At 42.4% G+C, this 13,285-nt stretch overlaps 1 protein-coding gene across 1 annotated transcript in view; it reads right to left on the reverse strand.

The window, feature by feature from the left end:
- The window catches only part of MNAT1 (MNAT1 component of CDK activating kinase), a 119,561-nt gene that overhangs the window by 35,105 nt on the left and 71,171 nt on the right, over positions 1-13,285 (reverse strand). The window contains exon 7 of the mRNA XM_036384859.1: positions 1,969-2,090. Coding sequence (XP_036240752.1) covers positions 1,969-2,090 — 122 coding nt within the window. The remainder of the gene's footprint in view (positions 1-1,968; positions 2,091-13,285) is intronic.

Below are 13,285 nucleotides of genomic sequence, written 5' to 3' on the forward strand. Positions count from 1 at the left end.
GTGCCCAGCTCTTCTGCCTCACCCAGGCAGCTGCATGCAGCTGCCTGAAGAGCCCCAAAGCAGGGACAGAGGCACATTAGTGAAGCATTCATCACCAACAGGAAATGCGCATGAGCTCCTATAAACACAGCAACACAAATATATAAACCAACAGCCCTGCACGCCTCAAGGTATTTCAGACACCCCATGGAATAGGGTTAGAGCTGGGCTGGCTGGGAACCCACAGCATTGATGTATTTGTTTTGGAATGGCAAATGGCCTCAGGACTCAGAGGAACTGTTCTGGTGGGCACCACCAACCCACCCACCCAGCCAGCCGTGAGCTCCCCTTGCTGCCACAGCCACCCTGCTCCCCTCAGCTCCCCCATCACCCCCAGAGCCCAGCCCAACAAGCCTGGCTGCTCCTGCTCACAGGAGGAAAATGGCACTTTTTAAGGTGTCTCCAAGGACAGACTGTGGCATTGTGAGCAAACCCTACTCTGAATCCCACACAGACACAACTGCAGGGTTTAAAGGGATTTGCTCTGTAAATGTTGGGCTGCCCCAGAACTGGTGCCACTAAATGCAATGGACACAGAGGACAGTGTTCCTGATGGATTTGGACACCAGCATTCACGGGGCACAGGCAAAGGGAATCCTCCCTGCATCTTTTTCTTGTTTGCGATGAGGCTGAGGGGGCCCTTCAAGCCCCTCTCACACTGGAGGTCCCTCACAGCTGTGCTCCATCCAAACAGGTGCTGAAGGCTGAACCAGGCTCTGCCCAAGTTTAAACCCCTAATTAATGCTTTTGCCTGTGCCCCATGAATGCTGGTGTCCAAATCCATCAGGAGCAGTCATCTATGTCCATTGCATTTAGTGGCACCAGTTCTGGAGGAGCCACACACTATACAGAGCAAAACCCTTTAAACCAGAAGATAATAAAAATTACAGGCATCAGGAGGACACAGAAACAGTAAAAATGGAGACAGCCTCACTTCCAGACAGTTTTCACTGTCAGTTCTCACTTCAGTTTAAAGCACCATTAGGTTGCTTATTTACCTCCCTAAGTCTATCTACCTCTGTCATTTCCTGGATGAGATACAACTTCTCCCATGCCAGTGAACTAGATGGGATTCCTGTTTGGATTTCAGTGGTCTCCCAAACTGCACACTAAATTGCCTCAACTTTGTTCAGTACTTTGTGGCTTCAGTTTTCCCAGATTGCACAGCCAAAGGTAAACTGTTCTTTTTTTAAACTCTTTCTTGCCCTGCCAGCCTGCACATTCATTCTGCCCTGCTGTTTTCCAGGCACTGGAAGTGCTGATGACCTTGAGGGTCAGGCCATGATGAGCTGGGTGACACTCCCCCAGCAGCTCCAGTTTTCAGGTGGTATTTCAGCGACCAACACATCACTCCTGGACTTCCTAACCTCCCTTACCCAGGCACAGAAGGCTCCCAAACTCCCTTTCTTTCAAACATAGATGCACACCACGATGCTGCCAAGCTGCTGGACCAGCCCTGCATTATATTTTTTGACAAAGTTAAGCTCTGTGCTTCATTCCTCACAAACACAGTTTGACTGTAGACAGCAGCCGACAAGTAAATCTACCCTTTTCCATGGCAAACAGCCCAACTTTAATATTTTTACTGGCTTACAGCTGGGTAAATTAAGCCCCAGATTTTTATTTATTTATTTTTTAATACCGTGCAACTGAAAATGAACAGCTACTTCACTATGACTGCCAAGGACAACCTTAAAAACACTAATGCAATCCAGTCCAGCTCTCAATAGATCTATAAAGGCAAGAGGACCAAAAATTTCAGCTTATCCACCCAAACAAAATGTTGGTTGGGCAGGAAGTCTAATATTTCATTAAGATCTCTAGAAAAAAAAAAAGGAAAGGAAAAAAAGATCCCTGGCAATCTGAAGATGGTAACAATCCCAGCTACAATGCCATAAAATGGGAATTAAAATGCACTGATTTACTCACCCCAGCCTTCCCAACATTTCTAGCTCTGGAACTTGTGGTCCATATGTCTCCACTTGCAGAGGCTGATATTCATACAAAGTTTCCTCTAACTTTTGAATGGGAGCTAATGAAATATGCTGACCCTGTTGGAAAAAAAAAAAAAAAGTAAAATATTTCTATATATAATCAAGGTCAAGGTTTTGTTTTGACTTTTTTTTTATATGCAGTATAAGAACAAGCATTAACTTGGTCCAGACAAACACCCTCCCACATAAGAGCATACTGTTCACCATACCACTCACTTCTTCATGATTGATATTTTTTTACTGGGACCTACAGATTGGAAGTGATGTTTCATCAGATAATTGTTTGGACAAGAAGGAAGGGGGGAAGAAGCTTTATTCAGGGCAAGCTTACCATTAGAAAGTACAGCTGCTTCCAGTGTTACAAGGAAAATTATTATTAGGCACTAATTTCATTTATCTGAAGTACTATCAAACAAATGTCTCTGAACAACCCTACTTGATTCTGTAATCAATGATTTCCTGAAAGCCCTAATTAGAAAGGGAAGCCACTTTCCTTTCTCTCCACAGGCTTTGTAAGCTCCCATACATAATGGCTCTCAAGATAGACTTTTACAGAGCAATACAATTAATTCATTCAGCAAATTCCCATTTGTTTCATAACTAAAAATATAGAAACACACAAACATTAAGCTTGCACTCCAGATGGTACTTTTGCAAGACCTTCAGAGTGCTGAGAAACAGTGAGACATTTGCACACCCCTCCCCTCCAAGTCCCTATCACTCGGAGCTCTCACAAAACAGGAGACTTGTGCCTGGGAAGGAGGGGGTCAGGAGGATATGAGATAGAGCCAAAGTTAACAGATGTTGCTGCGTGACATTCTACACTGATTTGTTGATCTTTCACACAGTTTCAATTTTCTACTGTATTCTATGGTGCTCACAAAAATTAGCAGCAGCAGCAAAAAGACAGAGCACCGTGAGCTGCCCCAAACCAGCCTGGCTCTCCCTGTAGAAATTGAGTTTCCCATCTGCAGAATGCAGGAATTTAGCAAAGTAGTAGTATTGTTTTTGTAGACATTTGGTCTGAAACAGGAGATGGGAAGCTTTCCATGGTGTAATGCTGTGTACAAGCCTGGCTCCCACTGGTGATCACTTACTGAGCTGAGCTTCCCTGGGGCCACTCCTCTGAGCATCTACTCCCTCAAGTGGAAAATACAGGCTCCTAAAGCAGGACACTGGGTCAAAATTAACTAAAGAGGGGAATGAAAAAGTCTGTAGAGGGGGAAAGCTGTTAATTAAATTTGTGGTTGAAGACAGTGACCTTTCTGAATTTGGAGCAGAGATATTTTTGTTTAGGGAGTTGCAGAAAATAGCTAAGAAAACTGAAGACGTAAGTCCTTGAGAAGCGTTATCGTGGATCTAAGCTGATCTCCACGGAAATAGCAGCAGCTCAAGTTTTCCATTCAAACAGCCCCGTGTGTGTGTGATGAAAACAGGGAGTTTTAGGCTTTTTTCTGCACTGCCTGGGGGACTGGAGAGGCCACTGCTGACACTGGTATGGGGACAGTGTCCTGGAGATGAGATGTGAAGGAAGTTTTCCAGTCAGCCACGCACCACTCCAGCTCTCATGGCCAGCAGAGTTATTTCTGTGCTACAAGCTACTGCTGCAACATTACCACACATTTTTTATAAAGTAGGAAAAGAAAGGTTAAAAATTCAGCTTTAATCCCACTTCATGATATTTTAGGACATAAAAGCAGAGGTTTCTATTATCCTAAAAGTTGTCTATTTACAATCTATCCAAGTTTATTAAAATACAGTACTTTGTAGCTACATTTCTGTGGGCCTCTTACACCCATTGCAAGAGGGTAATGCTTAAATTAGATTCTTACATTTGAATTTTTAGCAACATCATTGTCTCTAACCAAACAAAAAATGGAAAGTCATACCAATGTTTTACATATGTACAACCTCGTCTGGTGAGTGAAGAGTCTCACTCCTTCCAAATCCAAATTTTGTTCCAGCCATAGAAAAGAAATTTTAGTTTTGGGCAAAGATCAAAACCATGGTAAATACTTTGGGAAATTACTTCTGTGCAGAAAAAGGGAAAACCTCAGATTGCAGGCACCCCATCCCTTGAGGACAGCACCAGAACAGCTGCTCACTGTCAGCACAGTTGCACTGGTGCCTTCCTGACACTTTGTTAATGAGAGCAACTTCTGCCAGCATTGGCCAAGAGACACAGGAAGGCTCCCAACACATGGACTGGGATCATCACTGCCCTCCTTCTCCACCACCATTTATGCTGCCACAGATGTCCACCTCTGGAAGCTCCTGGGAGGACAGGATGCAAATGTTTCATTTGTTTTCCCCTCTTTGTGGGGTTCCCAAGGTGCCTGAGGTCACAGGGGATCAGGATGGTCATTATTTCTCAGATAACTGAGCAGGAACTGCCATGGATGGTGGGAAGGCTGACTGGTCAGCACCCCAGGGGTATGGGGGGCACAGGGGTCATGGGGAATGACTTCTCTGTGTGGAACTGCATCACCAGCTCCCTGTGCTGGCCTGGAGAACAGCAGAATGTCAGAAGAGGAGCTGCATTATAGAAACTGTCCCCCCTTGAGCTGCTCTGACATCACGTCCAGCACAGGCCAGGACATCTTGTGTTCCTGTATGAAGCCCAAGGACTGGCAGTTCAGCCAAAATACCTTCTTTTGAAAGGCATCCAATCTAGATTCAGACAGATTTCAGATCACACTCTGTGATCTGATGTACAGGTACATCGCCTAGGTAAGTTAACTGCAATAGTTGATTATCTTCACCATTAAATACTGGCAGCTCATTTCTGGTTCATCAGATTGACTCTCTCCTCTGTCTTTCTCACCTCCCTCATGGGCCAAGGTGCAAATATTAGGAACCAGGGTGCCATTTCCATGGCAAGATGACTGCACTGGTTTGTGTGCAGCCAGCAGATCTGCACCTCAAGGAGATTATGCAGCTGTATGAGACAGCTCATCTGGTTTTGTTTCCCAAAATCACAATTTTAGCTGCTGTGCTTTGGCAATGTGGATTACATTCCATTTAGCAATGGGTAAAAAGGCCCATGATTAGCAGTTGTTCCTGCCCTTTGGCTGTCTGGCCTTTGGGCTCCTGAGCTTACAGACTTTCAAATTGTTCAGCCCCACACAGGTTAGTGAGGTCCCAGAACTGGGTATGGCCCAGACTGGTGCAGAAGGCTGGGATGCAAACCAAAGCCATTGCCTTTCCTATTTCCACTGCTGTTGGGATAAGCTGGCTCACAAAAAAACCTTGTTGAAGTTGAAAGGCTCAATTTGACCACTATTATCTCAGTTAAGAGCCATTTGACCAGAAGCATCCCACTTTTGTCTCTCTGTCCCAATGGTCCCTAACCACTTCATAACAGACTGGTAATAAAAGGGAAGCTGCTGTGTAACTTTAGAGACACCACAACAGACAATAACTGTTACTTTGGACTTACACAGCACTTTTACAGATCCAAAACCCATTTCTAACCTATGAGGTAAGACTTTTAAATTTCCTGTATTCCACCTAGACAGTCAGCCTTACCTCTTTCCAGCAATAGGAGGCATTTATCAGCATGCTGAAACCAAAATGAAAGCAGTGGGACCAAGGTCCTGCTTCTGCATTGCTTTCTCCTGACAAACCTAAAATCAGATGTGGTCATGGGTAAGTATTTCTAATTCCCCTTGGATGCTGTAATGTTTGTGTAAAAGAAGCTGACAGCATCCAAATGAAGACAGAAAAGGCTTCCAAGAACACAGACAACACTTTTTCCTGCCTCCTCTCCCTCCCACCCTGATCTTCACAGCATACAAGTGTTTTCCCTGGGATTATTTTAGGCACCAGAGCTGTCTATTACATACTGGAATGTATGGAACCACAAAACATGCTGCTAATTAGAAGGAAGGCATTTGCTTATCCTTAGGACTTTGTTTATATAAAAGCCTGCACAGCAATGGATTTGTGAGCAACTGACATTCTATTCATGTGCTGTATGGGTTCAGATGAGAGACATACAGGATTAAATTGGGAGGGGGGTTGAATAATGTCTTTGTATTAGAAGTAAAACTGACTGGCTGAAAGACTGTTTGAGACAACTATCAACTGAAAAAGAAACAAAAGCAGTGGCCAGTTTTGGTTTCAGATTGTGATACAACATGGCATTACTAAAAGAAAAGCTGTGGATTACATACAAAGAACTGCCCCTGCAGTAACAAGGAGCTTACTTTAAACAAAACCAACACTCTTTCAGGAACAATTATGGCTGTTAGAACAACAAAATTACAGTGTATCACTGCACCTTTCACACAGGTTTGGGGAGGGACTCTTGGCAGATGCCAGGTACATCAGTATTTGCCTGCTAGCAGAATGAGGGTATTTTAGCAGAGAGTACAGAAATATCAGCCCAAGTTGCAGCAATCACCTTTCTCCCTGTCCGTGGCTCCAAAATGACACTGCCTTCCTCCACCTCCTTCCCTCAGCAGCAAAAAGAAACAACTGACAGCCTTCCCAGAAATCTTTCAAGAGGCAAGGAGGAGGAGAAAGGAGACTCACACCAAAAATGCACTAGTAGGGGAAAGAGGAGGCACAGCTATGCCACAAAAACATCTCCAGGCAAGAGACAGAAGCCAGAGACTGGGGTCAGTAAAACTTGTCCAGACAAGGCAAGTTTCTGTACTAGCAGCAGCTGGACTAGTTGATGGAGCCAATCTTTTTGCCTCCTTTTAAATTTCTCTCTGCTTAGGGACTTACTCAGCTCTGCTATCGGCCCACTTCCACAGCACACGTCAGAGAACAGAAATAGCGGCGCTCGCGCTGCATCTATCAGTGCCTCTGCAGCAATGTGATTTTTATTTAACCCTTTTCTCAGTCAGGTCACTCTCCTGAGCCTGGCCAAAGGAGACAAGGAGGAACCAAGGGCTGTGGAATGCCAGGACACATCCCCAGCACTGCTTCCATTGTACATGGCAGGGCAGAGAGGTGAACAAAGACCCTTTTAAACACACCATCATCTGAGCGTGCAACTATCCAAATGCTTCCAAGTGAACATTAAAACAAAACTATAAATTCCATTAATGTTCAGTATAAGGAGTCTTAGGAAACTATTTCACTGTTAAGCTGGTAACAGAATTAAGCTTTTGAAAAGATTTCATTTCACACAATTTCTTACAGATATCAATGTAAATATCTTTGGTGATGTGGTGTGAGCCAGAAGTTGGGTTGTTGTGGATTTATTCTCCCCCTCCAGCTTCCACCCTCTCAATTCACTATTGACAAATCCATGTCAGCAATGCTAAAGTGGCCTTCTGATTCTGATTAACTGCTTTGACTACAGTAATACTCAGGAAAAGGAGAATGAAACTGATAGATTTGGAGGGCTCAGTTAATATTATTTTAACCTTTACCCTCTCTGTCTTCCACAGCCTTTTTAAATAAACACTAAGTATGTCAAACTAAAATGTATAATTCTATTTGTTGGCCTAAAATTCCTGTGCCAGTGAAGCTTTTTCAAAGACTTAAATATCAACTGTTCTCTCTCTGCTCTTGAAAAAGCAACAATAAATCTAATTTATTTACTTGATTATGAGAAGTAAAAGATTATGAAGATATTTCAGAAGTGAAACTGAAAGAACAAATGATCTGACAGAAAGCAACAGAACCAATATTAAGATTCTCTGTTGATCTCAAAACCAAAATCTGACCAAAAATGGCAAGATCAGAGACACAAGACTGCCAACCCCTCTCCTCTGTGTGGTAGATGATTTCAGACACCCAATAACAATCTCCCTCCATGGTAATACTTAATTTGATTTTCAAATGCCAAAACAGATTTAAAAGATGTGCTTTCTTTAGGAATGACAGAAATAAGCCAAGAGATCAACAGCCCTGAAGAAGCTATTAACAAAGACAGTGAGATAAATGTGATTTGTTACACAAACAGGTACCAGCAAAATTAACCACGGACTAACATGGGTTAAATCACACCATTAGTTCTACTTGCCTCCAAAATTTTCCTTTACAACTTTCTGACATAAGTAATTACCTGACCAGACTTATCTTTAAGCTCCTGCCAAAAAGCCCCATTTCTCTAATCTCCCAGAAGAAAGCCTGTGTCCCTCTAACAAGCTGAAATACAATTGTGCTGGGGCAGGGCCAGGGCAGGATTTAGTGCCTGCTCCCTTCACAGAACAGCCCGGTGCCCTTTCCTCATGCCCATGGATTGCAGCGCCTGCTTGGGACTCTCCAGCACTGCCTGCTGCAGCCCAGGCAGGATTCAGGGGATAGTCTGGATGTTTGCTGCAATAAGTCACTCTCTTGTTTTCAGCAGAGACCCCAGAGTTCTGGCAGGATCTGCCAAGCTTTCCTCAAAATCCCCACCACAATTCAAAGGATAGCCCGGTACACAAGACAGCATTATTTTGGGGAATGAAGAATTCAAACACAATATCATTTTCATGTCACTAATAAGCCCATAGGTCACACTCCTGGTTTTCAGCACTGGTGTCTCCATCTTGCCTCCAGCTCTGTCTCAGCTCCCCAGCAATTAATTCTGTGCACACCACTGTGCTGGACACGGCTCAATTGCTTCTGCTCTTTTTGTTCTGTGCCCAGGACCTCTACCCTGCACTTGGTGCCTGTTTGGCCACCTTCAGCTGGACTGAAGAGCCATGCCATGAGCTGGCTGCTGAGGGGCATTTGGACACCCTGGCAATGCCAGATGAATTTGCAAACCTCACTATCAGCTCGTGTATTTTTTGGTTTTGTACAGCAGCTTTGACAGGAGTCTACGTGGCCCTTCTCAGGGTACAGCTGCTGGTTCTTCCCATTTTCAGAGAAATGTTTCATTGCAGGTGACTTAAAGTCCATGTTTTAGTCAGTTTGTTTCACCAGTCCTGTTGGTAATACAGCACACTAAGCAGAACTAAACAAACTTTTGTTGCATCTCTACCATCAGACTTCTGGAGCCCTGGTCATTTTGGTTTGGCTGTCAACAAAGCACAGTATCCACTATCAACAACAGCCAGTCTAATTACAGGATTTAAAGCTTTAATATAACATTGTTTTAAATACACACATTTAAGACCTAATTTTTCAAGGGACATGAAGTAGAAATAAATGGCAAATACCAATTTGTGTATCATGAACAATGAGAGAGGGACAGACACAGCAGTGGAGGTCAGAGCACAAAGCTTTTTGCTCATCAACCAGCAACAACTGCCTGAGCCTCTGCACAGGTGACTCTACTGGTGCTTCTACTTTGCTGAACTAGGGCTGTGTGTTACACTGATATGATCCCTCTATTATGCAAGAAAATTATCTAGGATTTCCTGGAGAACAGTGGAAACTGTAAAAACCAGCTGCTCATAAAGAATCATACATCACTGTACTAAACTGTCTGCTCTTTCCTGGGATTCTCTAAAGCAGCCTCCCCCATCCAAACAGCCCCAGCTCCAGAATACTGTTTTTGAGGAATGCAAAGTCTGAAGGATGATTTAAAAAGAAGCACTGCTTAAAATAACAAAGCCAAACAGAAAGCTGACCTCAGACTGTAGAAGATGAGTAACTCTGTGTGTATGGAAGTCAGAGACACATTCCCTGTTCTACTGAGCATCCAGCCTAGACCCAGATAAATGTTGATAAAGATGCAGAACATCACATTCAGCATGGCTTATGTCTGCCTGATAAAGGGAAGAAATAAAGTGAGATTCCTTGAATAGCTCGATTTTAAGGAGGGACTGCTAAAGGTTGATGATCGTCTGGCAAGAGAAAGCAAGGAAGTTTTTATAGCAACAGACACCAAAAAAAGAATAAAATATTAAGAAGAGGACCATAAAGGCAGATGAAAGGAAAAACATGAATAGAATACAAAAACAGGAAGGGTAAATTATTAGAAACAGGCAAAAGGAAAAAACTGAAGTCTAAAGTTAAAAAACTAAAAGTATCTCACGTTAGCAGTATGTGATACATCTTCACATTATTTGTGGGCTGTATTTAGTACAACATTTAAAATGAAAACTGAAAACTGTTAGCAATATATTTAGAAATTATTACTTAGAGTAAAAGTAGTTTATTACTAGCCTTTTTCTATTTGCATGCACAGCACACAAGTAAACATGAACCAACTGTTCCAAGACAGGAGGGGACTCGCTGCAAACACTTCACTTAACACACACTTCATGGAACTGCTTTGAAAATGAACATTAATTCTCTCAAAGTAAACAAAAAAACCTCCCTAGGGTAGAAGAAAATGCATTTTTAATCTGCCTAAAATTTATTCTTTTGTCCTTCCAGAGAGGTTCAATTTCTTTCCATGCAAGTTTTCATCTATGTGGGTATTTCATTTAAGTGGGTATAACAAAATTATGCTTAAATCTAAACCACAGACACATGACAGCTTTTCAAGTTATGTGTACTTACTTCTCATGGCACCTGAATTTTGCCAGTCCTTTGGACAGGATTCACAGAACCTCACAAGACCAAGAATCCTATCTGTAAGCCTTGCCTGATCCTGAGAGAGTTGCAAAAAATCCTCCTACAAACGAACTACCATGGCCTGCTGCACTGCCCTGGTTTCAGTGGCTACAGCTTCCTAACTCCTTGAAACACAACCAGAAATATCTAAGGCATCTTTAACACCAAGAAAAAGGAATGGTCCCTGCCATGAAAAATCTACACTCTCAGAGAAAATAGAAACTGGTAACAAAAATGGATAAAATCACATGGCAATTTCATTCAATCAGTGAAAAACCGTATTTATCTGTTTACAAAATAAAAAGATGCCTCATCTGTTTTATCTTGTTCACTGGTTTCGTTGTGAACCCCTGTGATAAACCACTTGTATTCAAATTTTTAAAAAGCAAGTGTTGTCACAGATTCTGAGAGAGGAGACTGCTGTGAAAGAAACTGCAGGACAAAAATTGCATTTCGAGCAAGTTGGGGAGGCTGCCTCAGTATTTCCTGCTATAGCCTTACAACAGACAGTTTTGCCTTAAAAACAACCCTTCCATTGTGGAAGGGAAGATTCCTGTATGCTCTGGCACAAGTACTGGATGGAGCCCCAGCAGCAGAGAGCCCTGACATTTAACAATATCCAACAGGGAAAGGCATTGCTCCAAGGCAGCGGGACTGCACTGACATCCCAGGCCATGGCCATCAGCTGCTGCTTGGGAAACAACACAAACAAGCTGCAACCCCAGAGAAAAAGAACCCCCCAAAACAAGAATTAAGAATATTTGTTAATCAAATGCCTAATCATATAGGAAGGTCTTCATTTATTTGAATTTCACAAATGATTTCCAATCAGTAAAATATGTACCAGGCTCTCCACAGATGATGCAAATGCTTGCCCTGGCTCAGGGCAGCTGCTGCTCTGAGAAACAAACCAACATAAGCTGATCATTTGAATCCCCTTAAAACTCTTAGTATTGGACCAACTAAAGCACAGTAGAGCTTACTGCACAGTTTTACAAGCCATGCCAAACATCTTCATGCACTTAAAAACTATAATTTCATTAACTTTACCTGTAAGCTTGGGGAGGAGGAGGATGAGGGGGGGAAGAAAAAAAAAAATAAAATACAAACTCCTTTTCTCCTAAACTCTGAAAATAGTTCAGGGTCCAAATCCCTATACAAGAAGTAATAAAAATAGTTTGGTTTCTGGTAGCAATAACAGAAATGAGGGCAAGATTAATTCTTACACTTTTATGGCAAACAATCTAAAGCAGATGTTTGAGAATAAAAGAGAGATGTCAAAGTAGTTAAAAAATGCTTTTCAAACTCAAACACAACAAGACAACTTACAGCTTTATGTGCTTATATAAAACTCTAAATCATCTCAATCAGCTCCCACCCTTCACCCTTCTCTAGTCTATGAAGCTTCACAATTACCAAAAATGTTATATTCAAGTCTAAACCACGACAGATTGGTGTCTCCTGAACACAAGCACATGCAAGTGAGCTTTGCTGATTAGAGATCAGCTCCTGAATCTGGAGCCTTATGAAGAGAAATAGATTTCCCTGGGTTGAATATCCAGGATCTCTGGAATAAAGTCCCTGTCTTCAAGAGACAGAGCACACTTTAAAGGTATCTAAAAAAAGTTCAGAGTGTATTTACATTTCTGCTAGAAAACTGCAGTTTTGAGACAGAGATCAAACTTCACATTCTAAGGTCAAAATCAACATAAGCATTCCTCGGAATCAGACTTCAAATGGATATTTGAAGTTATCCACACTTTCTTGTTTGCGAGTTCAAAGAATTGCTGATCATAAAGCAAATTTGAAGATATTAAATCTTTCAAGTAGAGATTTGACAAAACACAATGTGTGTGTGTGTGTGTGCAGGAGAATTGAGCCCCTCCACATGTAACAGGGCAGAAGCCTGGGCACAGTAACCCTAAGCACAGCCTTTTCCAAAGAAACTGCCCTTTATTGTGAACACTGTGTCAACTTAAAACACCGTTCACTCAGATGTGCTTTCCAAAAGGCCTCAAGCAGGATGATACTGATTTAAATACAGAAAATTAGGCAAGTTTTTGCACTCCAGCTTCCCACACAAGGAAGATTTGCCAAGCCTTTCCAGTCTAATCAGTGCTGCAATCACCCCGGTATATAAAGAGACTGACTCAGCGCACACAAACACTTCCAGACTCACCAGCAAGAGCTGATTTTTTGGCTGACCACAGCAAACTGCCTCCCAGTGTCCATCTACCTGGAAGCCATCCATCCAGCCACACTGGGCTACTGTGCATCTGCATGGCTGCTCCACTTCATTAGTGAAACACAAACCCAGCTCCAGCCATGCCAGTAACTGATACCCTATCACTCGAGTCAATGGGAGCAAATCAGAAACTCTACACTACATATGAATAATAATAGGTTTTTGTGTTTCCTTTCCCCAAGTGCTGACAGTTTGGAAGGTTATTTTCCCCACCACCACCATGGCTGGACTATAACCACATTAATTTCAGCATGCCAAGGCAAGCTGTTCAAGAAGCTTTCACGGCACATTTGGCTTAATAATCCAGGGTGGGGTTCTGGGGGTTTGTTTTCAATTGTCCAAGATTTGACAAGAAAATGAAAATTAAGTTTAAGATGTATAACTCTCTGGAAAATTATATTTTCAGCAAAAGATGGCAAGCTTTAAAAAAAAGTTTTAACAAACAAATTTAAATCACCCTTTAAATCACCAGCAGCCTAAATAACTTGGCCCTAGCTCTGGATATAAACTTTTATCAATGGTAGATGACTGAGAAAACCATGCTTTCTCCTTC

Source organism: Molothrus ater, chromosome 6 (assembly GCF_012460135.2).
Source record: "Molothrus ater isolate BHLD 08-10-18 breed brown headed cowbird chromosome 6, BPBGC_Mater_1.1, whole genome shotgun sequence".
In the NCBI taxonomy this organism is placed as follows: domain Eukaryota; kingdom Metazoa; phylum Chordata; class Aves; order Passeriformes; family Icteridae; genus Molothrus; species Molothrus ater.